The sequence below is a fragment of the Halyomorpha halys genome, unplaced genomic scaffold (assembly GCF_000696795.3).
Source record: "Halyomorpha halys isolate HHAL.00 unplaced genomic scaffold, Hhal_1.1 Scaffold1112.1, whole genome shotgun sequence".
NCBI classification, from domain to species: Eukaryota; Metazoa; Arthropoda; class Insecta; order Hemiptera; family Pentatomidae; genus Halyomorpha; species Halyomorpha halys.
Window position 1 is genome coordinate 83239 of NW_027110327.1, and position 25111 is coordinate 108349.

Sequence of the window (25111 nt, forward strand, 5' to 3'; positions counted from 1 at the left end):
AAATAAGTTTCCTATTGGACACCGTAGCCTGGTATAAATAAGTTTCCTATTGGACACCACAGCCTGGTAAAAATAAGTTCCTATTAAAATAACCATTTATGCATAACTTACACTGTTAATCTACCAGCCATTTTGAAAAAATCTGACATATTAGGCCTACACACTCTCAGGGAGTGGTAAACTTCCTATCGTCTTTTTAAAATAGTTTTAGGTTAGAATCTATTAAAAGGAATTACTTCTAGATTGACTTGAAATTTTACTACGCTAATTTATAATTTCAGCTTGATAAGTACTGTCATGGCATTCCCATGGGTCGTAGGTAGTGTGATGTCATAAATTTATATAAGATGCTTTATAAGGATTTTTCAAATTGGATAAGCGATTGCTATTTCTAACAGTACCCAAAAGATATTGCTTCTTTAACATTCACTCACAAGCAAAATACCAAAACACAGCCTTATATATGCTTTTTTCTCCCTTTATATTAACACTCTGACCACATATTATATTATATTAACCTGGCAAACTATTTAAAAACATAATTTTTATGCTTTGATGACATTTCCTTTTCTTGTAATTTAAATGAGCATTATATAATGTTTAAAATGTAATATTTAGTCAAATAAAGCTTATAGATATTTTTTTTTTTAACCACGACACATTGTTGTCACCTGTATATGCCACTGAATCAACGAGTATGTATGCAATTAGCTGATAAATGAATGTTTTTAAACTAAATTACTGAATAAGGATTTTAGAAAGTTATTGTATATCACCATCTTTTCTATACAACATTTAGATAATGTGAAATAATCCAAAGCAATGTGGGGAAAATTTTAAGTAAAAAAGTTTAAAAAAAAGAAGGCATTTTAGCATTTAAACAAATGTTATTGGAAGTGTGGAAGATAAAAAAAAGCATTAGTAAACAAATTTATATAGTTTAGAAAATAAATTGAAGAAATGTAAAAATCCTTAAAGGCAGCAGAACACAGAACAATCGTAGCTGGTGGAAGCTGGGATCGTACTAAACATGGTTTGGGGACAACCAAAGATGACAGGAAGGAGCTAGAGCTTTTCCCACCACCCGGAATGTAAGCTAGAAAGGTCCCCTCTCTTAACAATAGCTTATCATCACACAAGCTCCCAAGCCACCACAGCTTAATGTGTTATCAACCACGGTAAAAGAGAGATTAACAACTAAATAGGAAAAACGAAGTTTAGAAATCTGGAAAATAGAAATTAACTTACATTAGACCCTTATTATTAATTTCCTAAGCGGAAGGGCATAATGACAGCATACCTTTTCATAGTCAGAGTCTAAAACGTCAAGATCAGAGGCCATCTGTTCTGCAAAAGAATCTGGTATGAGAACCTGGAGCCACGGACCCGTAGCAACGTAAGGGTGCTCTGTATCCACGCTTTTGCCACTGACTCCTTCCCCCACGAATGTGATCATACCATTTCCAGTAACAGCCTTAAACGAAAAATGTCTTCCATGCATCACTCTTCCTCTGTAAAAAGAATTAGGTAAAACTTAGAAAAATGTAATTATTGAATGAAAAAAATGCTTTCACATATCTCTTTAAACAATATATTTTAAAAACTAACAAGTCATGATTTATATTTTTTTAAATAAAATTTAATTTTACAGTATTTATTTAAAAAGAGTAGAACCCCTCTTATCCATCCAGTCGGTCAAGACTGCAGCAAAAATTCTGCTAATTCTCAAAATAAAATTAAAACACTTTAAAATTCAAAACATTTTATTTACGTAGTTAATCAGATTTCGGTGGAAAATGGGCCGATATAGAATTTAATATAGATTCAAATCAGTCTCTATTTTCTTTCACCTGATGCTGTCGCTATATGAACTCTGATAAATAAGATTTGAAATGTCTCGCCACCCCCCCCCCCATGTCTGTTGTTCCTCCATTTAGCACTACTCCACATTCTCTCAACTGTTTGTGTATGAACTCCTGCATCAGGACCAATAAAATTGTATTTATGATTAGCCTTAGCATGTAGGAATCCTTCTTTTATTATTGTATTTGTCTGGTAACCTTTCCATTTTCCATATTCAAGATACATAATTCATGCATGTAATTATTCCAGTCCATAACAGTTTTATCCGATAAATCGGATTTTACAAAATTTAACCGATGTCAGCTCCTCGCACCAGCAGTATATGAATCCTAAAGCTGAACAAAATGGAATTCTGCTCAACTCAAACCAGGTTTCTTTTCTAAGTCCCACTTACTGATCACACTGTCTTAAATTACATTTCAAAAGGTTACGTTTATAAAAATATAGTTTCATATCATGGGAATTGCTACTAGGTCAAATATTTTGCTCCTGAAGAAATAAAATTGCATCTTGTTCTATTTTTGACAAATCCCAAATACACATTTTGTTACTAAAAAATGGGGTCAAAAATCAGCAAACAACAAGGCAACAAGGAAACCAAAGGTAACTTCGTGCGAGTATGAACAAGAAGATTGCTGTGTGCAAACAACTGTGGTGGCGTTAATACGTAAGAACCAGAAAAACTTTGGATATCAATTCAACCCATATATTGATTAAAAATTAAATTGAGATACAAAAAAAACTCTATATTTAGGTGATATGTATTGTAAAATTTTAAGTTTAAAAGCTTTTAATTAAATGAAATACATAATGAATAAATTAAATAAGACATGTGCTCAGATCTGTGAATGAAGTTGATGCTTCAAAAGTTAAATTGAATAAAAAGACTAAGCTAGAGAATTATAATTGATGTAATTTAACAAGCTGTTTACTTGAGTAGTATGAGGGCATCTGATTACTAAGTACAGGGAAATTACAATTACATTCTAATAATATTCTTACAACAAATTTACAAGATTATTAGTGATGTCAAGTGTGGTTGAATTACAATACTTAGCGAGCTAACTTGCTAATATGGTGATTGTGGATTTCTATTCTTGATGATATATTTCCTAAGGGATGCACATCCTAACAGTGCAACAAATGGAATGTATTCACCATAAAACTGCAGATAAAGGATAATCAGGAACTGAGTACTCCCAGGAGATGTTCAATATGCTGGCAATCCTTTTTAGTAATTGTCCATTATAGCTTCAAAATTTCTATAGTAGAGTTAAATTTAAATTGTGGCCCAATTGTTTTGAGTTTTCAGCAATGATGACAGCTGAAATCTATTTTCAAGATGATTTTATTTTCTTCCATTGTTTTCTGATTTTATTAGAAATGTTATCATTGCAAATAAACCATAAAACTTAGAAAATAATTAAACTCTACTTGCTCAATAGAAAAGTGGTTCTTCCTACTTTCAAAATGGAGCCACCATGTTGATTAATAGAACAATATTTCATTTTGAATACCATATCATTTTGTACAACCATTGTTTTCGATTTACCATCTTATGACTGATAAAAATTGGTTAGCTTGCTATTTGCTTAACTCAAGTTCATTTGCAGTATTGAGAAAACAATTACCATTCTATTATTAAACTATTTGTTTAAAAAAAAAAAAAATAAAAAGGGATATTACAGTTTTTGGAAATTGGAAAAGGAGAATCAAGAATGCGACTTATGAAACGAATCACAGCCATAAAATGGGGAGCAACCACTGAGGTTTTAAGACATGCATATAGGTCATATATAAGACCAGTCCTGGAATATGGCTCTGGGATTATGGTCACAGCTACCGATTCAGTGCTGGGATGTCTTGATATAGTTCAAAATAAGGCATTGAGGATTATTACCGGTGCGGCTAAATTGACACCGATTCTGCAATTACAGGCAGAGATCGAGTCCCTAAAAGATAGGCGAAAAATAAATGCCGTCATCCTTTACGAGCGCGTGCTTAGGAATGGTAGTGATTACTGGGCCAACACTCTTGGTAATACTAGGCAACTAAAAACGCAGCTAACATTTATTGAGGCAACAAAATCCATTATCACAAGCCTAGGCCTGAACTTTGAGATAAGAGAACCTCTGCCTGACTTGACTAAACAAAGCGTTTGGACGTGTCCATATGCTATAGTGCTGGATCTAATAATGCCTATCAACAAATCCATGACCTCAGCGGAAGAACTAAAGACTGTGGCATTGGCCACTATAGCCGAGCGCTACCCTGAGCCAGAATGGATCCATATATACACCGATGGGTCAGCTACAGAGGCAAATAAAAATGCGGGTGCAGGTGTCTATAGTAGCCTGTTCCAACTGTCAGCACCTGCTGGAGCAAACGCTACCAATTTTGATGGAGAGGTAGCTGCAATTACTTTAGCTCTAGAAAAGATTACTCACGCCTGCGCAAAGAAGATAGTTCTGCTGTCGGATTCTAGGGCAGCACTGCTGGCAATAGCGTCTGAACATCCCTCAACTAACGCTAGAATTCTCGCATGCCGGAAATCCATAGAATGTAAAAGAGAAATACTTAAAGCATTGGTAATGCAGTGGATTCCAGCCCATTGCGGTATACCTGGGAATGAGGAGGCAGATCGACTTGCACGGTTAGGGGCTAGCCAACCACAGCCGCTTCTCCCTATCACCATGGACATGGCGAAAGAAATGGCCCGAAGTGCCATCACTGGAAGAGCAGAGAAAAGGAGTAGAGGAGAATGTGGGGGCAAGAACTGGGCGGCATTGCTAGATCCTAAGAGGCGCCCTCCATTGACTTTACCAAGAGCGGTGTCAGTGGCATGCTTCAGGTTGGCTACTGGACATGACTATTTGCGGCACCACCTGAAGAGAATAGGAGTGACTGAATCTTTGGACTGCGTCCTGTGTGAAGTTGGTGAGATGCAGAGCTAAACTTTACTGGGCTATACGAAACAAAATGCCAGAAATGCCTCCTTTGGCATAGTAAAAAAAAAAAAAAAAGTTTTTGGAAATGGTATTTAAAATTTTATATTTTTTTAAGCATAATAATATTGTGCCTATTCTTAAATTTTAAGATCCATTTATTTGAATTGTTTAAATTTATGTTATTTTAATGCAATTATTATGCAATCTAGTGTATAGTTTTTTAAATCACTAATGACATTAAGATCATACGTTCTCATTTAAATTAACTTGAGCTTTTTTAATTTCTTTTAAATCAAGGTTTATTAATTATGTTACCTGGTGACTAGGTTTTGAAATTATTATTAATTTTATGATCTCTATTTATATGAACTTTTTTTCGATATTAATTTAAAATGCATGTAAGCTACAAGAACTGATTTGTATGAATCCTAAAATTCTACTTAACTGAAATTCTACTGACTGAGAAATGGATTATATTAGAAGTAATAAATTGAATACTATAAAATTGATGTTAGACCCATATCACGCTAATCCCCAACTTTGGGCCAGATCAGACGAATCATTAACGAAAGAAATATAGGCGTGTCAAGAAAAATATTTGTGTATGCATAAGCAAAAGTACTGGATAAAATCGATATTAGGACTAGGTCTTTTTACCCTATTCCTTAACTTTGTGGCCAAATTGGATGAACTGTTTTCAAAATATAGGTGTATCAAGAAAAACAGATTAGAGCATGTATAAGCAAAAATATTGGAAGATCGTTGATTCATCGGTCAAAATATAGGTGTATCAAGAAAAACAGATTAGAGCATGTATAAGCAAAAATATTGGAAGATCGTTGATTCATCGGTCAAAATATAGGTGTATCAAGAAAAACAGATTAGAGCATGTATAAGCAAAAATATTGGAAGATCGTTGATTCATCGATCAAAAGAACTCAAATAGTAATAAAAATATTTATTATGAGCCAAAATTTTGCCCCAACTTCTACCAGTAACCATCAATACTTAATAGGTTGTGCCCTTTCCATTCCAGGCACTACCTTAGCCTGAAGTACTTATAAGTCCATAATGGGGGGGGGAGGGGGAGAATAAGGGAATATAAAGTAAGGGGAGAGATAAAGAATATAAAAACTTGTCATTCATACCAACCTGATAACAGATGGCAACAATTTCCCCGATTCATAGTTGAAAGTAAGCATCACATTTTCTAAAATTTTTTTTTGTAATAACTCAGTAGATTCAAAGTCTTCCTGTTGCCAAGAATTGCTGCACCCACTAAAAGAATAAATTAAATAATAATTTAAAACATAACTTTTTACTAAATTTTTTTTTTACCACCTAAGTCAGTGTTCCTAAAAAATGTTTAGATCAATTTTCACCAGTAGGTAGCGTTATTTTTATTTTGCTTTTCTTTTGTCAATGTAAGGATATTTATGTTTGAGGTTAGGTTAGGTAGTTGAAGAAAATTCACCTTACACAACGAATCAATATTTGTGATATAAATTTCAAACATCAACCCTTTTTTGAAAAAACTATCAATGGAATGAAAAATGGATCATCTACAATAAAGTTAATTGAAAAAGATCATGCTGTCAATTGGTGAGGTTACAAAGGTTTTGTGTATTGTGAGCTGCTTCCAAGTAATTGAACAACCAAGTTGTTTACTGCTAACAACTTATGAAAATTGGTAAGCAATCAAAGAGAAAATGACACAATAGCATTGTAGCAACCCATTTACAGTGAAACCTCTTTAAATGATCACTGTCACTGCTCTCAATGGAAAATTTTTAAATGCCCTCGTCTGGAATTAGAGAATTTTAAACCCTTTGGTAAGAGACATTCCTCAGACATGGAAAGCTGAGTTTTTGTGACCAAACCATAAATTTTACCCTCTCAGTGGACAGTTACCAAAATATATATACGTCTTCATCACCACTGACACTTACAGTTGCGAAACACTGACCTAAATAATTAAAGGTTATTTAATTTGTAAGATACTGATCAGAAACAACAACAATTAATAAATTATTGCCATATTTGTGGTCTTGGTAAGTATAACAATAAAATTTCATTAGCAATATAATGCTGCTTATATTGATAGTGAGATCATGATAATTTGATCATTCGTGCAAACAGTAATAAATATAAGAACTCACTGTGAAAATGAACCGTATTTATTATTAGTAGGTGAATTTTCAACAATTTCACCATATTTGTCTTCTTCTGCTTCTCCTAAAAAAAACATTAAAGCCAAATATATAGATTAAAAACATTTTCTGAAAACTTTAAAATATTATAAATTTATATAAGGTAGTAGTCTAAAAATTTGATCTAATTAAACTTAATTTTAATTCCTTGCTACAAAGATACGTAGTCATATATCAATATGCTATCTTATCTTATAATGGATGCTGAAAGGATCTCCTTGATTTGCGAGAATCTATACACTAGTTTTTCCAAAAATTGTAATTGAAACCAAATTATTATTCAATGAATGAGGAAGTAGTAAGATAATTATATATTTACTCGATTCTTTCCATGAACAAACAGCAGCAACACCGCTTAAATTGGAACCATCTTTTTCTATCCCTTCTTTCACTAGTTGGGGCGAGTTTGGATCTAATTCAAACATCGACATTCCCCTCCTCATGTCAGTGACTAACCATTCACCTCCGCAAGCTCCTCTAAAAAGTATAAATTCATTTAAAGAGAATAAAAATTAAGCAGTAATAAGATAAGTTGATAAAAATGAAGCAATAATAAGATATAGTATATATGTATAAATAGTTGACCGTAAAAATTGATATATAGGAAGATGGTCAGGGTTGCGGTCACAAGTGAAACGAAAATAGTTTACAACTATTTATTTTCCAACATTTCGCCCCACTTTGTAGGGCTTCATCAGGGCTGTCCAAATAAATAAGATGAACAGACTGGTTTGGTCTGTTCATCTTATTTATTTGGACAGCCCTGATGAAGCCCTACAAAGTGGGGCGAAATGTTGGAAAATAAATAGTTGTAAACTATTTTCGTTTCACTTGTGACCGCAACCCTGACCATCTTCCTATATATCAATATTAAGATAAGTTGATAAAAATAAAGTAGTAATAAGATAAGTTGATAAAAATGAAGCGGTAATAAGATAAATTGATAAAAATTAAGCAGTAATAACATTAGTTATAAAAAATGTCATCACCCTCTCACACCACGCTTTTCTCTTATTTTTTAACCATTTGTAACATTACCTCTTATAAAAAAAAAACAAAAAAAAAACAGTCATCTTCATAACATATTTTTTAATTTTGAGTCTGGCCGTTCACAGCGCAGAACCCACTTGGCGGTAAGATTTCAAGCTAACAGGTTCGTTTTATGTTTTATTCTCTTCTTTTTTCCTATCTTTATTTATTCTCCCTCCTTTTCTATTCTTTTCATTTCCCATGTTATTAGTTATGTTCACCATATATTATTATTGTTGTTTTCAATTTTTATTTATTTTTTTCTATTCACTTTTTTTGTTTAACTTAACTTCTTAGTTTGCTTCTTTATCTAATATTATGGTTACATATTTCATTTGTTATATATATTTTCTTTCTGTCAATTTAATTTTTTCTTTCCATAATTTACACATATCTATTTGCATTATATAACTTCAAATTTTTATTTTATTTCCTTAATTATGTTATTTTACCAACTTATTCAATTGCCCCCAAACCATCTTCTCCTCGTATAAGTAATCCACGGTCAACTATCTCTCATGATCAGTAATAGGATAAATTAATAAAAACCATAAGTCAAAGATAGAAATTTTACCCAGGAATTTTCTTAAGTATTTCTATCACTCCGTGAGGAGACCATCGTTGGGCACATTCAAGTTCTGATTTAGTGACTCCAATAACTTGAATCAAGGAAACTTCTCCATTAGGTGTCAAAACAGTTTTGAATTGAGGGTCCTCCATAAGAAGTATGTGTTCAATTAATGATTCACTTGAATCTAATGCCTTGTGCCAAGACACATGGTCCCCTGCATATAATACATTTCCTGAAAGGGATTTAATACATAAATATTAATCAAAGTCCTCTAATATTTTTATATATTATATATTATTTTAAATCCAGGTAACAAAAAATGATATGTCCATTTAATAAGAGCACGATATCCATAAAAAAAAACAACACTTAAATAAAAATTCAAATTAGTAGATTTTTTGGTATAATTATCATTTAGAAGGAAGCACCATAACAAATGATATACCTGAAAGAAAAACGTATTTAGCCAAGGACTGGAGCAATTGTGCGGGCCAAGTTGGAGGAGAAGTTTCACCAGGCTCTCGTTTCAGGCGAAAAGTTAATTCAAAACCAAACCCTGACACCTCTCCAGGTCCTGTTTTTTCATGAACCCGCCCATCGCCATGTAGATCACTTAATCCGAAGCTGAAACATTAACAACACTAATATAACTATTTTTCATCTAGCCAGGTGTAGCTGAGTCTCAGAGTTAATTTGACCATATTGGACAACTTGAATTGAACAATATCATTGATAGCATTTAGTACACTGATAATTAAAATTCAAGAAATTTTTTTAACACCAACAAAATTTATATCAACATGTAGGATATCAAATATCAATAAATGGTGTTCTGATCAAGGTGTACTATGTGATAATGCCTTAAACAATTGTACATGACTTCATAACACATATGAGTAACAACTCCAACCTCAATTAAAACAACATAGAAAATAATACCTTATATAATGCCAATGAGGAGGTATTCCCAAGTCAGCATTTCCTCGATTGAAATACATGCTAATGTAGTCCAAAGGATCTGGCCCGCCAAGCCTGAGCAAATTCACAAGTAAACAGCATAACAAAGGACTTGGATAAAACAACTTTAATCTTTTGGTCTAAATAAAAAAGTACATGTACCAGTATTTAATGACAGCAGCTACTTGTAGTGGATTTGGCTGTTCAGGGTAGATTTCTCTACAAGCAACATATAAAGCTTCCAGCCCAGGAGGAGAAACTGGTTGACTACTGCAAGGAGGGGAATATTTCTTACCTTCAATGTCCTCCATCATTAAGTAATTCCAAAAGTAGTCTTGATAATAACTTCAACTCTTAAACACACCCCATTGTATAAGGAACACTACTTACTGTTCACCAAGAGGAATTATTATAAAATAAACCAAAGAGGTTCAAAAGATTTTAGGGGTCAATTCAGTAATATAAACATTGTATGAAGATTTATTCCAGGCTATATGTGTAGTATACAATAAATAGGATTTCCCTGGTTCGTTAATTAAAAAGTACATTATTTAATTTTATTATAGGTGATAAGATCAGCAAAGGAGAAACTACCTTGGCCGAGACCTTCAAGAAATGGAACTGGGCAAGAATACTTAAGCTCACCTGAGCAGGGTCTCTAGGTCTTGAACTAAATTTAAAGCGTCACCCTAGCAACTTCTCGTCAAAAGCGGTGCAGGATCGAATACTGCCCGGCGGGTTGAAATTTATTTCGTGACGGACCCACCGATTGAATTTCAAACTTCCCAATCTGGCTGAAATAGTTCTGTAACTTGTAGAATGACCATCTCTTTTGCTAGAAACAGCCAGGTTGGTGTTAAAAAAATAAATAATAAAGGAAAGACAAGTGTTTTCCTCATTGGCTCTGAGTGAAATTATTTGCCCATTTTTTGATTTATTTAAGACTATTCTTCAAAGTGGAATGCCTTAGTAAAACTGTCAAAACAAATCGAATTAGGGAACAGGAGTTTCTAGCCAGGACCCAGATTAACGTGAATCATTATATCTACAATATGCATCATAAATTCAACTGATAGCGAAAATGCAAGTTTTTTTTTCATACTATATCGTTAAAAAAAATCCTATTTATTGATCTAGTTAATTACTTTATCCCGCATATATTTGAATTATCTGTACTAGAAACTTCAATGAATTACATAAAATCAGTAGTATATTTTTATCAGGATTTAGTTGATAGTTGTAGTACTATTAGGATTTGCTTGATAGTTCTAGTACCATCAACTATCAACGCAAGTGCAAAAACTTGAACGATAAATATATGTCATGTAGAACCTCCCTTTTTGGCTGTCTCAACTGGAGAAGCATCGCAGGATCGGATCGGGCTTTGAAACATATAAACTTTATTTAGGTGAGCGTCCTGATTGAACATTTGACATTCACTACGGACGCTCAGCTATGTTTGATTTTTCATAGTCTGATCCGATCGCGCAAAGTTTCTTCGATAAGAACACAACCTTAAAATGCTGATTGGGGGGGGGGGGTTGACAGGATAGCAACACGCTTTGTGATAATAATCAGAGGGAATTCAATCTACAAATAGTCAAACGCTATGTCGGGACGAATTCAATCCCAAGTTCTAAACACTGTCTAGTATTTACAGTACACATGATGATTTACAGTACAAACTATGAAACTCGGAGATCTCTCGACCACTGGGAGCGGAAAGCTGCAAAATCAATTCGTCCAAATTCGCACGAACGATCCAAACACGGGGGAGAGCGTCCATTAGACCTGTATCGTTCGTCAGTTCTCGTACAAACAGGTGCGAAGTGCGAACCGATCCTGTTCTTGGGATTTAGTTGCGAAAATAGTGATGATAAATGGACTATAAAAATTAATTTAGAAGAAATGGTGTCAAAAATGTATCGAAATGTGCCCTTTCTCATTCAAAAATAGGAGAGGTAGTGGTCATCGTCGATTTGAAGATAATATTACAAATAAGAAAATTCACTGAACTTGCTTCTTTTTGCGTAAATGTTTCACATTTTTCCTCTTCGTCGATATCACCTGTGCCTGAAACGTTGATGAATCAAAGGTGATAATTCCAAAGCGAAAAAATCTTCAAAATAACTGTTCTTAATATTAATCTCGTCTACTATATAATACTGAGGCAATGGACGATAGACATTCCCAGTAGACGACTAGCCCGACTTTATGCTCTAAGAGAGTTTCTTCAGTTTATGAGTACTAATATTTTATTAACTTCGACAGGAGATGAATATATCCTTTCTCATCAGTGTTCCAAGGAAGAAAATAAATACAAAAACTAAAAACATAATTGTAAGGAATAGGTGAGTTCAGGATGTCAAGTCCAAAATCCATCTTCCCACATGGATTTGTTTTTGATAGTTGATTAAAAATACTACAACCACTTTGGTATGTCAAGGATCCCAAAAAACAAAGGGCTGATGCTATTTATGTTTTATGAAGTCCTTTTCCTTTTTTTTTGTTTTCAAGAACATAAAAGTTGTCTAATAAATACAAATTAAGCAGTGAATAATTTTGAAGCAATAATCGACTATGACAGTCCTGTTAATCTTTGTTAGACTGTTGAAGTGAGATGTCCAGTCTTATAGATTAATGAGATTTTTTTTCTTTAGTCCAGGTGATGCCTTAATAAGTGAAATTGGTTTGATTATCTATTAATATTAATTTAAAATTAAGACTTTATTCTGGAGTATTTTGAGAGAATGAGCATAAGTTCTAATTGAATGGAATATGGTCCGGGTGCGGTAAAAAAAAACACTCAAATAGTAGATAATTATACTATTTTATTGAGCCTATCTTTTTGGCTCAATAAAATAGTATAATTATCTACTATTTGAGTTTTTTTTTTACCGCACCCGGACCATATTCCATTCATCTATACACACGGTCAATCAATATCTTCCAATAAGTTCTAATTGTTGATATTTTTTGTTGGAAATTAATTGGCTTTTCCAAATTATTTTATGTTATTGGAGAAATTATAATTCCTGGAATCAGGGTGAGTGTGAAAGGAAAGATTGTCGGGTAAAACCAGAAGAGAGAATTCGAAAATAGAGTTAGGCAGAAAAGTTTATTAATTCAAAAAATACACATGAAGCATTTCCCTTCCAAAAAATTATGGCATCAAACCTTGGTATCCTTCATAACTGCAACAAAATAAAACCATATCCAGAATTTTATTTATTTCTTCTGTCATGATCTACTGGCATTTTCTTTTTTTAAATATCTATTTTTATACCTGATAAGAGAAAATCCTATGAAACTAAGTACCAACCTTTTGGTAAACACTACTAGTACATTAAAATTTTAAAGAATATATGAAAAAAATCAAAAATCTTTAGTTTGTTCAGTAGTAATAAGTAATTAGTGGCTACTAGTAACAAATTACCAATGGTAAGAACAGTACAGGTTTTTGGAAGATTATTGATTGACCGTGTGTGAAGATGAAAGGAATATGGTCCGGGTGCGGTCAAGAAAAACTCAAATAGTAGAAATATACTAATTTAATGAGCCAACGTTTCGCCCCACGTTGCAGGGCTTCTTCAGGGCTAAAAAAGATACAAACACATAGTTACAAATAGTTAGTTGTTTTTTGTTTTCCTTTTGTAACTATGTGTTTGTATCTTTTTTAGCCCTGAAGAAGCCCTGCAACGTGGGGCGAAACGTTGGCTCATTAAATTAGTATATTTCTACTATTTGAGTTTTTCTTGACCGCACCCGGACCATATTCCTTTCATCAGTACAGGTTTTTGTACTAATTTTAATATTACTTGTGAAAATAATTTAATCTGATATGAAGAGAAAATGGTCAGAGGTGTGATCAGTAAAGATACCCAGATAATTAAAACTTATTGATTTGTGCCGATGTTTTAACCTGAATTTCAGGTTGAAAGGTTCGGACTGAAAAAAACAAACCGATCTAACAACCTCAATTCAGAGAAAAATAGAATAATAACCAACAAACTTAGATATATACACAATAAATTAAGTAGATAGTAGATGATACTAATAGAAGATAAAATATAATATATATGAAAATGATTGACCGTAACTGAATATGAAATTTTATATCTTTTATATAAAACAAAACAAATGATTAAAAAAAAATATTTGTTTTGTATAATTGTTACCTGTACAGTATTATATTTTCTCTTCTATTAGTATTTTTATTATTATTTGTTTTGTATAATTCTTACCTATACAGTATTATATTTTCTCTTCTATTAGTATCATTTACTAAATTTATCACTATCAATATTACCAAATTGGTTTGTTAGTATTTTTCTCAAAATTAAGGTTGTATTCTTGTTTTGTTTTTTTCAGCCCTGAAATTCAGGTTGAAATGTTAGCACAATAAATAAATGTGTTTTATTTATTTGTGTATCTTTACTGACCACACATCTGACGATCTTCTCCTCATATCGGATCTACGGTCAACTATAAAAACCACATTAAATAATTTAAGTCTCATAACTATCAAAGGTCTATGAGATCACTGCTTGTCATTAATTGATCTCAGGTCTTGGAGGAAAGGTTTGAACAGTGCTTCAGATCGAACATGTCTTGTCCCCCAACTTAAAACAGAGACTTATTAAAAGATTAAGTTGAACCAGTCTGATAAATATTGCAAATTTTAAATCAAAACATTTAGTTAGCAAAGCTAGAATTTAATCTAAGTTAATTGAGCATCAATCTCTTCATAGTTAAATTATAAGGTACCATGAAAACACAAAGGCAATCATATATCACAAAAAGTTCTTCCAATTTATTTGTGTAATTTTAGCAAATATTAGACATTTTCTTAAATAACTTTGATTGAATATTGATTTTACATAACTTTCTTGACATAATAAACAAGCTGCATCCGTATCAGCTTTTCATCTATGCAATCATTGATAAAATTTATAAAAGGTAAGCATCACTAATTCTGAAATATTTTAACTGCTATCTTGTTTATATTTATACACTGAGTATACCTTCAGTTTCAAATGATGAGTAAAAAACAGAACAAATATTAAATATAAAATCTTGTATTAAACACTTCCCGAGCCACAACACTATAACTTTAAAACGGACACACATTACAGTAAGGTTTATGGTTCAAAGTACAAAATTTCCTTCTAATCAATGCCTGTAACTCTTCTTTGAGAGAAATCGGGAGGTCTAAATATGCGACATCTTCAATGCTGGAAACCAGATCCCTTATCACTTGTAATGATCTCATTTTGAGGGAATATAACGGATATGTTATAGGAATTATTCTTCTTATGGCTACTTCAGTGCCTTGAAATCTCGGTTCTATCTTTCTAGCAAGTTCATTTTCCTTTTTCCATGACTGGGGGTAGAAAACAAAGTTCCATTCTCCCATAAATCTATCTCCATTATCATTGTTTTCAAAAATCCATAAGTGTGTCACAAATGTATTAACATCTAAAAAGTCACCAGGTCCGATGGTGTTGTATAGCCTTTTTTTACCCTCATAATCTAGCCAATAAATTCTGACTTTATATTTAGTAAAATTTATAAATCTTACAAAAGCAGGTATAAGGCTGGTTTTAGAACAAAGTTTACCTTCCTCTGAAGTGGGGCTACCTGATGACATAGCTGCATAATATAAAAAATAAATACATTTCAATGGTTAAAATAAATGAGTTGACAACTGTCAAATAGTTATTAAAGAAAATAGGAAAGTGATGGGGTCGTTATAACCTGATGTAAACAACTGGTGACAAGAACCCTTTCCTACCAACCACACAACATGAAATTCCCTCCTGTCACTTAATGTTGGAATTTCCCATACGGATACGTGAGGATGGTCCGTTCGTTTTCTGCCTCTTCTCTTCTGAAATCGTTTAATTAACTTTCTTATTTTATTATTTTTTTTAACTTATAGAGCAAATGTCAAATGAACCATATAATACAGACGATTTTCCTCATGTGAATACTTGACGTTTTTTTTTTTTTTTTGGCTAAGATAACATTCATGTTCAATTGATGTTATGTGTTTTTACTGATTCCTAGTTAAAAAAGGAACTAAAACGATTTGAATTTATCCTTTAATATAAATAATGAATTATGGCTGTGGAATTAGATGTACCATATAAACAAGGATATCTGTGGATTCCACCAAATGGACAAGTAAAAAAGGTAAGTTTTCAATATTCTATTTATTGTTATCAAAACTTTATTATTGAGTATCCCCAGTTATATTAATTTATTATATGCAAATGTAAACACTTTGCAGAAATTTTGGCAAAAGAAGTTCTGTCAACTGTTTTATTCGAGCAAAAGGGGTGTGGATCGAGTTGAAATTTATGATAGTGAAGAAAATGCCTCTAAAACTTTATCTGCTCCAATTGTTACTCTTGAAGACTGTGTAAAAATAACTCAGGACCCACAAAAAACTCAAAGTTTTGTTTTTACTGTAAGTTGTTTGAGTGTTAGTTACCATTATACTTTTTTATTTGTTTTTTGTTGAATAAATAGAATTGAAAGAGAAGATGCTCTGGGTATTGTTTAAATAGGTATTCCGAAGTATTAAAAACCAATGTTTTGACCCATATTGCAATTTATCAGAACTACTAGATATACTTGATACAAACCATTGTGGAGTATAAAGTACGGCAGGACTGTGACATGACATTTTGAAAATAATATTAAATAAATAGTAAATTATAGTTACTAAAATGAATTGATTAAAATATTGATAACTAATGTAGTATTTGCTCTCTCATTTTATATATGCCATATTAAACTCCTACCAGAGTCATATTATTTTTGTTTCTTGTTTACTTAACCCTTCATAACTGTAACTTGGATCAAAACACAGGTTTTAATAAATTATGTTTTACTATTTTTGATTACCTTTCTCAACCTCATTGTTCTTCCGTTATTTTATTTTATTAGTACCTTACTTACATGACTTGTCTGTCAAGTGGGTAGAATTGTTTTGATTAATTTATATTTTACTCTGAATGGAAATAGTTAACGGTATGATATTTTAATTTTTACTTCCTATCTTCTCTTTTTAATGAAATATTTCAAGATCTTACCAAGCTCTACATGTTGGTCATGTTACAATAAATTGGTTTGGGCATTATTATGAACGTTGCTATTTATCAATGCTATGTTATCATAATAATTGATAAATTTTGTTATCCATATTTAGATCGATTTTACATTCCAGGTTGTGACTAAAACAAAAATACACTATTTTGCTGGTAGTTCTGAAAGTGATATGCTTGACTGGATTTCTGCTTTCCAAAGTGTTGCGTTTCAAGATTCTGCTTCAAGACAGACAATAGAAGAAGACAATGAGCTGTATTGCTCATCTGGTGGAGATGGTATGTTTATGGATATTTATTTACAATTAATGATGAATAATAATGGGAATTAATAGTCCAAGAGTCATGTTAATTTTATTTTAAATAAATCCTGAATGAACTTTCTCAACACATTTATTTGGAGAAAAAAAATTATATATTTCAGAAAATAATGGTATATAGTAACACATTGAAGCTAATTAAAAAATGTCTAAAAAGTGGTTTTATCATGTTTAACCCTTTTAGTGCTGGATGCCAGTATATTGGTCTTTGATGCACCGGCAAAAAGTGACAGAGCTAATGTATCTGCCCACACCTTGCAGCGCTTTACTATTTGCATTGGAAGAGAACTTTATCTCAAAATAAATTTTTAATACTTTATAAATGGCCTATTTCCAAGAGAGATTTAAAAAAATAGTTTTTCAACAACATAAAAAAATAAATGAAAATGTTACTTATAATTCATCAATACAAGCACATAATCCGCCTGGGGTTTACCACGTACTTTGGAGTTATTCTTTATTTTTGTAATGCATTATTATTTATTATGTCACGAAAGATTTTGGAAATGCAAAGTATGTCTGTATGTGTGTGTTTATTTACATTTTTCACAATTTCTGCAAAAAATTATTATTTTTACATGAACTAAAATTTTTATTGTTGATAAGTGATAAGGAAATCTACAATTGAAACCTCTGAACAGGTTCTTGTAACAATTATAACTCCTTAAATTAAAAGGCCAAAAAGTGCTATATTTTTATTTTTTCTATTTTTTTTTTTTTTGAAAATTTATTGATCTAGTTTTACTGTCTAAAACATATACAACTTATTTTATACTATTTTTCTTGTTGTGGTTTTTAAATGCTATTTTTCTCCTAAATAAATTTATATTTAATATACAGTATAATTATATATTATATAATATTTCAAGGAAATTATGTTAAAATATGTACAAAAAAATGTACTTAGAGAAACCAGCTGTTCAATAACAAGATATTATATAATATTTCATAAGGTTTAGCAAACGTGAAGGTTTGATCCAACTAACTATTGTTTACGTCTTTCTTCCTCAATAACTATCGTTGACTACTTTCTCCTTCAACAGCAATCATTGGTCACTTTTTCCATCATAAACCCTTTTCCTCCTTGGCCGCATTTGTTGCCTTTTTTCTCCCCCAACAATTCTAATCAATATTTATAGGTTCCACAGTGAATAGAGTAAAACTAAAATAATACTGTACAGGGTTTCTGAATTTTTTTATCTCCAAGACCCCAATGGCTTGAATATTTTAATTTTTGTTGTTTCTGTGTTTTATGATTATCTGAAGAAAAAAAATTATGTTATAGTGAATCCTTGTAAAAAGTGGTCAATGATAGCACAATATGACTCTATAAAAGTTTTAGGTTGAATAGATAATATCGAGAATGAATTGAGGCTCATTATTTATTATGAATGGTTATCAATTTATATGTAATTCAATGCCTTGGGGAAAGAAATTGGTACAATTTTGTAGACAATTATAATTTTGTGCAATTTGTTATTTATAAATTGTTTGTTTCTGTAACACCATGACTCCAACATGTTTGCATATAATATTGTGAAATATGAATTGTATACAACATTAAATAAGCATTGTAGAAGTTTTTATTAGAAATATCTAAAAATTTTAATTTTTCAGTTGGCGTCTACAAGGTGACGTTGGTTCCAACGGAAGCCTCAAAACGATGTGAACTGAGCCCAGGTGATTACACCCTCGCTGTTTCAACTACAGCCCTACAGCTCAAGCAAATAAGGGACAACAGCGTTTTATTCACTTGGCCATATAGGTAGATTACATTGATCAAGTTTTATCTGCATGTTTTTCCTCCTAAGCCCCATGGGCCTATAGGGTTTGATATATACGGGGGGTAAGTAAGTATAATGGATGATATATAGGGGGTAGGTAAGTATAATGGATGATATATAGGGGGAAAGTAAAAAATATAATGGATGATATATAGGGGGTAGGTAAGTATAATGGATGATATATAGGGGGAAAGTAAAAAAATATAATGGATGATATATAGGGGGTAGGTAAGTATAATCGATGATATATCGGGGGAAAGTAAAAAAATATAATGGATGATATATAGGGGTAGGTAAGTATAATCGATGATATATAGGGGGAAAGTAAAAAAATATAATGGATGATATATAGGGGTAGGTAAGTATAATCGATGATATATAGGGGGAAAGTAAAAAATATAATGGATGATATATAGGGGATAGGTGAGTATAATCGATGATATATAGGGGGAAAGTAAAAAAATATAATGGATGATATATAAGGGGTAGGTAAGTATAATGGATGATATATAGGAGGAAAGTAAAAAAATATAATGGATGATATATAGGGGGTAAGTAAGTATAATGGATGATACATAGGGGGAAAGTAAAAAATATAATGGATGATATATAGGGGGTAGGTAAGTATAATGGATGATATTTCATTTCAAATGCATTGTAAGAGGATAATGAGAAAAGGGATTCGCCTGAAAATTGGAAAATGGATTGAGTCTGCTGCCTGATGATTGGGGTCATCGGATTTCATAATATCTGTAGTAAGTTAGTAGTTCTGAGTCTGTTTGTATGTTTCTGTGTCAGCCTCCTGAATAATGTGTTTATTTAGTACTACTGAAGAACTGCTTGTATTCAGTGTTATTAGCTAATTTATTTATGAATGGAATATGGTCCGGGTGCGGTAAAAAAAAAATAGAGAATAGAAGAATTCTTCTCTTATCTATCTGTTACTATTACCCTTTTCATTTACTATTTACAACCTTTAATTTTTCTTATTATATCTTACTTTTTTACATTTTACCCCTGTTATTTTACACTTATGTTTTTTTTTTATCTTTTTTCCTTTTGTAACTATGTGTTTGTATCTTTTTTAGCCCTGACGAAGCCCTGCAACGTGGGGCGAAACGTTGGCTCAATAAAATAGTATAATTCTACTATTTGAGTTTTTTTGAGTTTTTTTTTACCGCACCCGGACCATATTCCATTCATCTATTCACACGGTCAATCAACAATCTTCCACTAATTTATTTATTTTTTAAACATAATATTTTTGGGAAGATAGTTGATCGACCGTTAATAATTAATTAAAAAAAGATGGTCAGGGTGCAGTCAAAATAACTCAAATAGAAAATAAACTATTTTTATTATGAACCAACGTTTGTTCTCACTTTGCAGGGCTTCATCGGGGCTATAGAAGATATAAACGACTAAAATTAAGTAACAGTATAAGATAACATGAAATAAAAATAAACTATTTATTATGAGCCGTGCAAACAGAATAAGATAACATGAAATAAAAATAAACTATGGTGTGGTTATAAAAATGGCATAAAATATTTGAAAATTTATATAAAAATGAACAAAGTAAATAGAAGAAAATAAGATAAGATGTACTGTAGATTTTATATGTTATTGTTCTAGTTAATTTTAGTTATTGGTGTCTTTTTTAGTCCTGATCAAGTCCAGCAATGTTGGCTCATAATGAATTGTTTATTTTCTATTTAAGTTATTTTAACCATACTTAGACTATATTCCTTTTATTATTTATTTTTTGAAGATCGGGGTTGTTGTCAAGAAGATTTCTTGATGAGATTAGAGGATGAAGAAGAAATCTTGACCGTAATAATGACCATCTTCTCTAAATCTATGTATAATGTAGTATATATAATTTTTTTTCTTTTATTTCTTAAAATTTAAAACTGTATTTAATCACGAACTGCCGATAGATTGACTCTCTATTAATGCGTATAAAGTGTGGAACATCGGAATACCGACTATTGCGCAGTTTGATTATATTTATCGACTTGTACGGACGTGTCTTAGCGCGCCCATGTATAACGTTATTAATAAGTTAATAACATTTATAAATAACCATTTAAAATTATTTTGCTATGAATTTAACATTGATTTTTGTATGTTTTTTTAAAGTAAACATTTTTTATTCATACCTGCAAAATGTCAGATTTGTCAAGTAGTGTAAAACACTTGTGAATCTGTGAGTGAAAATATTTTTCTTGATGAAAATTGTGATGATTTAATTAAAATGTTTACAAATTGAAGAAGACATATTTGTAGCAAAAATGGTGAATCTTCCGAAGATGAGTCTTCTGTTTTGGATAACCTTGATATAGATACTTTTGTGCAATTTCCTTCTGACATAATTTTTTCCTATGAAACAAATAATATAAATGTATAAATAGTTGACCATATAACTTAAAATATGCCGTTATAAATATTCTGTATCATGCCGCTGTAATAGAACACGTTAAATCTACTTATTGTATTTTGAGTTTAACCCTTTTAGTGCTGAGCTTATTTTCACATATTTTGCATAAATTGCTAAAGGATTTTTGAAAAAAAAGTACCTTATTAATTAATAGTGTAATAGAATCTTAATTATTTTCCTCAAATGTGGATGGATTTTCGTAATTATTTCTGTTATGTGTAAAGGATATATCAAACTACTCAAATGAAACATATTTAGGTGTATCAATTAGTTTATTTAGGCATATTGATTAGTTTCAATCATGAAAAAAGTATTATTTGATTAAAGATTGAATGTTTGTTTAACCTATCGTCTTGAACAGCCCTACAAAGTGGGACGAAACATCGGATAATACTAAATAGTTGAAAGCTATTTTGTTCTTTTTTGACCTGCAGCCCTGACCATCTTCTCCATATCAGAAACAAATAATACTTTTTTTGAAATTCCTGGATCAAAATATTTACCCGCCGATATTGAAAAGCCTATTGGATATTTTGTATTGTTTTTTACTTATCTGCTCATCAAAACTATAGTACAAGAAACTAATCAATACGCCTAAATATATTTCATTTGAGTAGTTTCATAAGTCCCTGGCACATAACAGAAATAATTAAGAAAATCCATCCACATTTGAGGAAAATAATTAAGATTCTATTACACTATTAATTAATAAGGTACTTTTTTAAAAAATCCTTTAGTAATTTATGCAAAATATGTGAAAATAAGCTCAGCACTAAAAGGGTTAAACTCAAAATACAACAAGTAGATTTGATTTGTTGTATTACCACGGCATGATACAGAACTCTACCCGTTAGTAGAACTCCAATAACATTTCTGCATTGGGATATCTGATTTTGAACTAAACAGCTCTGCTACATTGGGAACATTGAGGTCAATATGGATCATTTTATTTGTGATAAAGTAAGAGGATTGAGGATTTTACAAAGAATTTTGGATTGTATGGAGTCGTTACAAGAGGAAAAACATAAATTAAATGATTGTATGGAGTCGTTACTAGAGGAAAACATAAATCAAATGATTTTTTAATTCAAATTAATACTATTTCTCAAGATGTACTAAAATAAAATTTATGAGTAATTCATTCTGAATTTTGTTATTTGTTTTGTTGATTGACAATGTGAGATAACTTGTAGTAAGATGTGTTGTCTAGTTTGTGTCATTGCACCAACTACAAGAATACTTGTACTTGGTGTTTTAGGCAATAACACAAATTATGAGTTGAGAAGGCAAATATCGTATAATATAAGGAGTTGTCAAAAATAAACAAATGGAGATAAGAAAAATAAACTTGATATTTGGAAATAGGCCTAAGATAAGTTTTCAGTATAGGACTCCAGTGGGAGCCTTGGTCGGAAAAAAAAAAGATAAGTTTTGTTTACTAGTTTCAGATTTAAAAGCAAAAAAAATTAAATGTTTAAAATTCTATATTTTTTATTTTGAAGTCTTAAGGGTTCCTCATACAAATATTTTTGCTCTATCTTAAGCTTAGAGGTCATACAATAGTTCTTCTGGGCGGTGGTGTTGCTCACCCTATAAACTTTGTAATATGGAAATTACATATTTACATTTATACATTACAGGCATACTGAGACAGAAAATGGCTGTCATGAGTTAAGTCTCAATTAAGATACACCTCAATGATGATGACAGATTCTTACTAGAAATGGTTTTGTTCTATTTGTAGTATTTTTTTATTTGCTGTACCATTTGCATGCTATTTCTCTAAAACTATTTAACTAATTTTAAAATTCTTATTGGAAGATCATTGATTGACCATGTGTAATATTTGAAAGGAAGATAGTTCGAGTGAGGTCAAAATAACTTTGAGTGAGGTCAAATAGAAAATAAAATATATACTATGAACCAAAGTTTCGCCCACATTGTAGGGATTTCTGAATGAAGGGGGGAAGCAAAAGAATGGATAAATAGTTTATTTCCTATTTTGTTCTCGCTTGGACCATCTTATTTATTTACTATTCTAGTTATGACCAACTTACTTATTTACTATTCTAGTTCTTTAGATCATCTTATTTATTTACTATTTTAGTTATTTTGACCTCGCTTGAACCATCTTATTTATTTCCTATTTTACTTATTTTAACCTCGCTTGGACCATCTTATTTATTTACTATTTTAGTTATTTTGACCTCTCTTGGACCATCTTATTTATTTACTATTTCAGTTATTTTGACATCGCTTGGACCATCTTATTTATTTCCTATTCTAGTTTTTTGACCATCTTATTTATTTACTATTTTAGTTATTTTGACCTTGCTTGGACCATCTTATTCATTTCCTATTTTACTTATTTTGACCTCGCTTGGGCCATCTAATTTATTTACTATTTTAGTTATTTTGACCTCGCTTGGACCATCTTATTTATTTAATATTCCTGTTATTTAACTTAAAATCTGTATTAGTATCATAATCATAAAAAAAAAATAAAAAAAATTATAAGAATAAAAATGAGTACTTAATTCTTTAGAAGATGCCAGAGTTAAGAGCACTTGTTGAAGTTATAAAGTCAATACACTCGAAAATAGTAATAAGAAGAATAAGTACTTGATTCCTTAGAAAATGCCAGAGTTAAGAGTGCTTGGAGAAGTTATAAAGTCAATACTCTCGAAAAGTTTGAGGAAGTTATAAATTCAACACCCTCGAAAAGTTTGAGAAAGTTATAAATTCAACAATACCCTCAAAAATAGTCTGGTTGCCACTGTGATGGTCCTGTGAAAGTGAATTCAGAATTCCAAAATTTCTAGATTAGTGGAACTTAACTTCTATACTGGTCCACAGCCTGGATGCATTGATTACTTTGGTCCTCATGTTAATGAGATACATCTAATTTCTATATTCATTATTTTAATCATGTTTAGTTATAATTAGTCATTTTTATTGATTATTATTTTTTTTTTACAGATATATTCGACGTTATGGTCACAAAAAGGGAAGATTTACTTTTGAAGCTGGGCGAAAGTGTGAAAGTGGAGAAGGAACGTTCGACTTAGAACATCGCTCACCACAAGATATTTTCAGAATGATGTGCTCTAGAATGGCTTCAATGAAACAGCTCTTATCTAGTCGGGACAACTTACTTGGGGACTCGCAGTTTCAGCATGCGTTAGGAATGCATGCTAGATCCCGCAGTCCCCTCCCGCCGTCTCCTACGTCAACTACGCCAATGCCATTACCACCGCGCAAACCCCCGAGAATGCATCCCCCTGCTCCTGCCCAGAAAGTGGAAATTATAGAACATTCATCTCTTCCCAAGATAGAAATTAGAGACACAGATTTTAAAGAAGAATCTTGGAAGTCTGTCGAGTCCCTGACTAATCAGAAAGTATTAAATCACGAGAAAAATTCTAGTAATTATGATAAGTTGAATCATTTTGGGTCGATATCTCGGCTGAATTTAGATCCATCCTATACCCAGGTTACCTTTACTGCAGACTGGAGCTCGCCTCAAGTAGTCGAAGATCATGGAGGTTATGGAATAATAAGGAAGAGGAATCAATCAGACCATAATATTTCTAATGATTTAGAATATGCTGTCGTCTGTAAACCTCACCGAGTTTAATGAATTCTATTTAAACTTAAATGGTTGTTGGTTTATGTAAATGTTATTTTATTTGGTTGTTAAGTTTTTTTTTTTTTTACATTAGAACTATTATTATATTCAGTATTGTAGCTATTTACTTTCGTGCAATAATTTTCAGCAAGTTTTTTTTTTTTTGTTTCTATTAGAGGCATAGGCAATATACGCATCATCGCGTATACGCATTTTAAAAATATATCTATTTATATTCATTTGAAATCT

The 25111-nt window shown here is 31.5% G+C and overlaps 2 protein-coding genes across 3 annotated transcripts in view; one reads left to right on the top strand and one right to left on the bottom strand.

The window, feature by feature from the left end:
* Positions 1-9993, bottom strand: part of Su(fu) (suppressor of fused) — a 15755-nt gene extending 5762 nt beyond the window's left edge. The window contains exons 1-8 of one of the 2 annotated variants that reach the window (XM_014432770.3): positions 9741-9992; positions 9561-9653; positions 9067-9245; positions 8625-8853; positions 7341-7498; positions 6971-7046; positions 5964-6089; positions 1301-1511 (exon numbers count right to left, since the gene is read on the bottom strand). In XM_014432770.3, the coding sequence (XP_014288256.1) occupies positions 1301-1511; positions 5964-6089; positions 6971-7046; positions 7341-7498; positions 8625-8853; positions 9067-9245; positions 9561-9653; positions 9741-9892 (1224 nt within the window). In that variant the 5' untranslated portion in view covers positions 9893-9992. Of the gene's footprint in view, positions 1-1300; positions 1512-5963; positions 6090-6970; positions 7047-7340; positions 7499-8624; positions 8854-9066; positions 9246-9560; positions 9654-9740 lie in introns of both variants that reach the window. The other variant, XM_067048470.1, reaches the window with a different exon arrangement.
* A 4616-nt stretch (positions 9994-14609) lies between these two features.
* LOC106688353 (docking protein homolog) lies at positions 14610-24892 on the top strand. Its single transcript, XM_014432768.2, has 5 exons — positions 14610-15773; positions 15871-16050; positions 16813-16969; positions 18628-18775; positions 24214-24892. Exons 1-5 carry the CDS (start codon positions 15702-15704, stop codon positions 24869-24871), a joined length of 1215 nt encoding a protein of 404 aa, XP_014288254.1. The 5' UTR covers positions 14610-15701; the 3' UTR covers positions 24872-24892.
* The last annotated feature ends 219 nt before the right edge of the window (positions 24893-25111 follow it).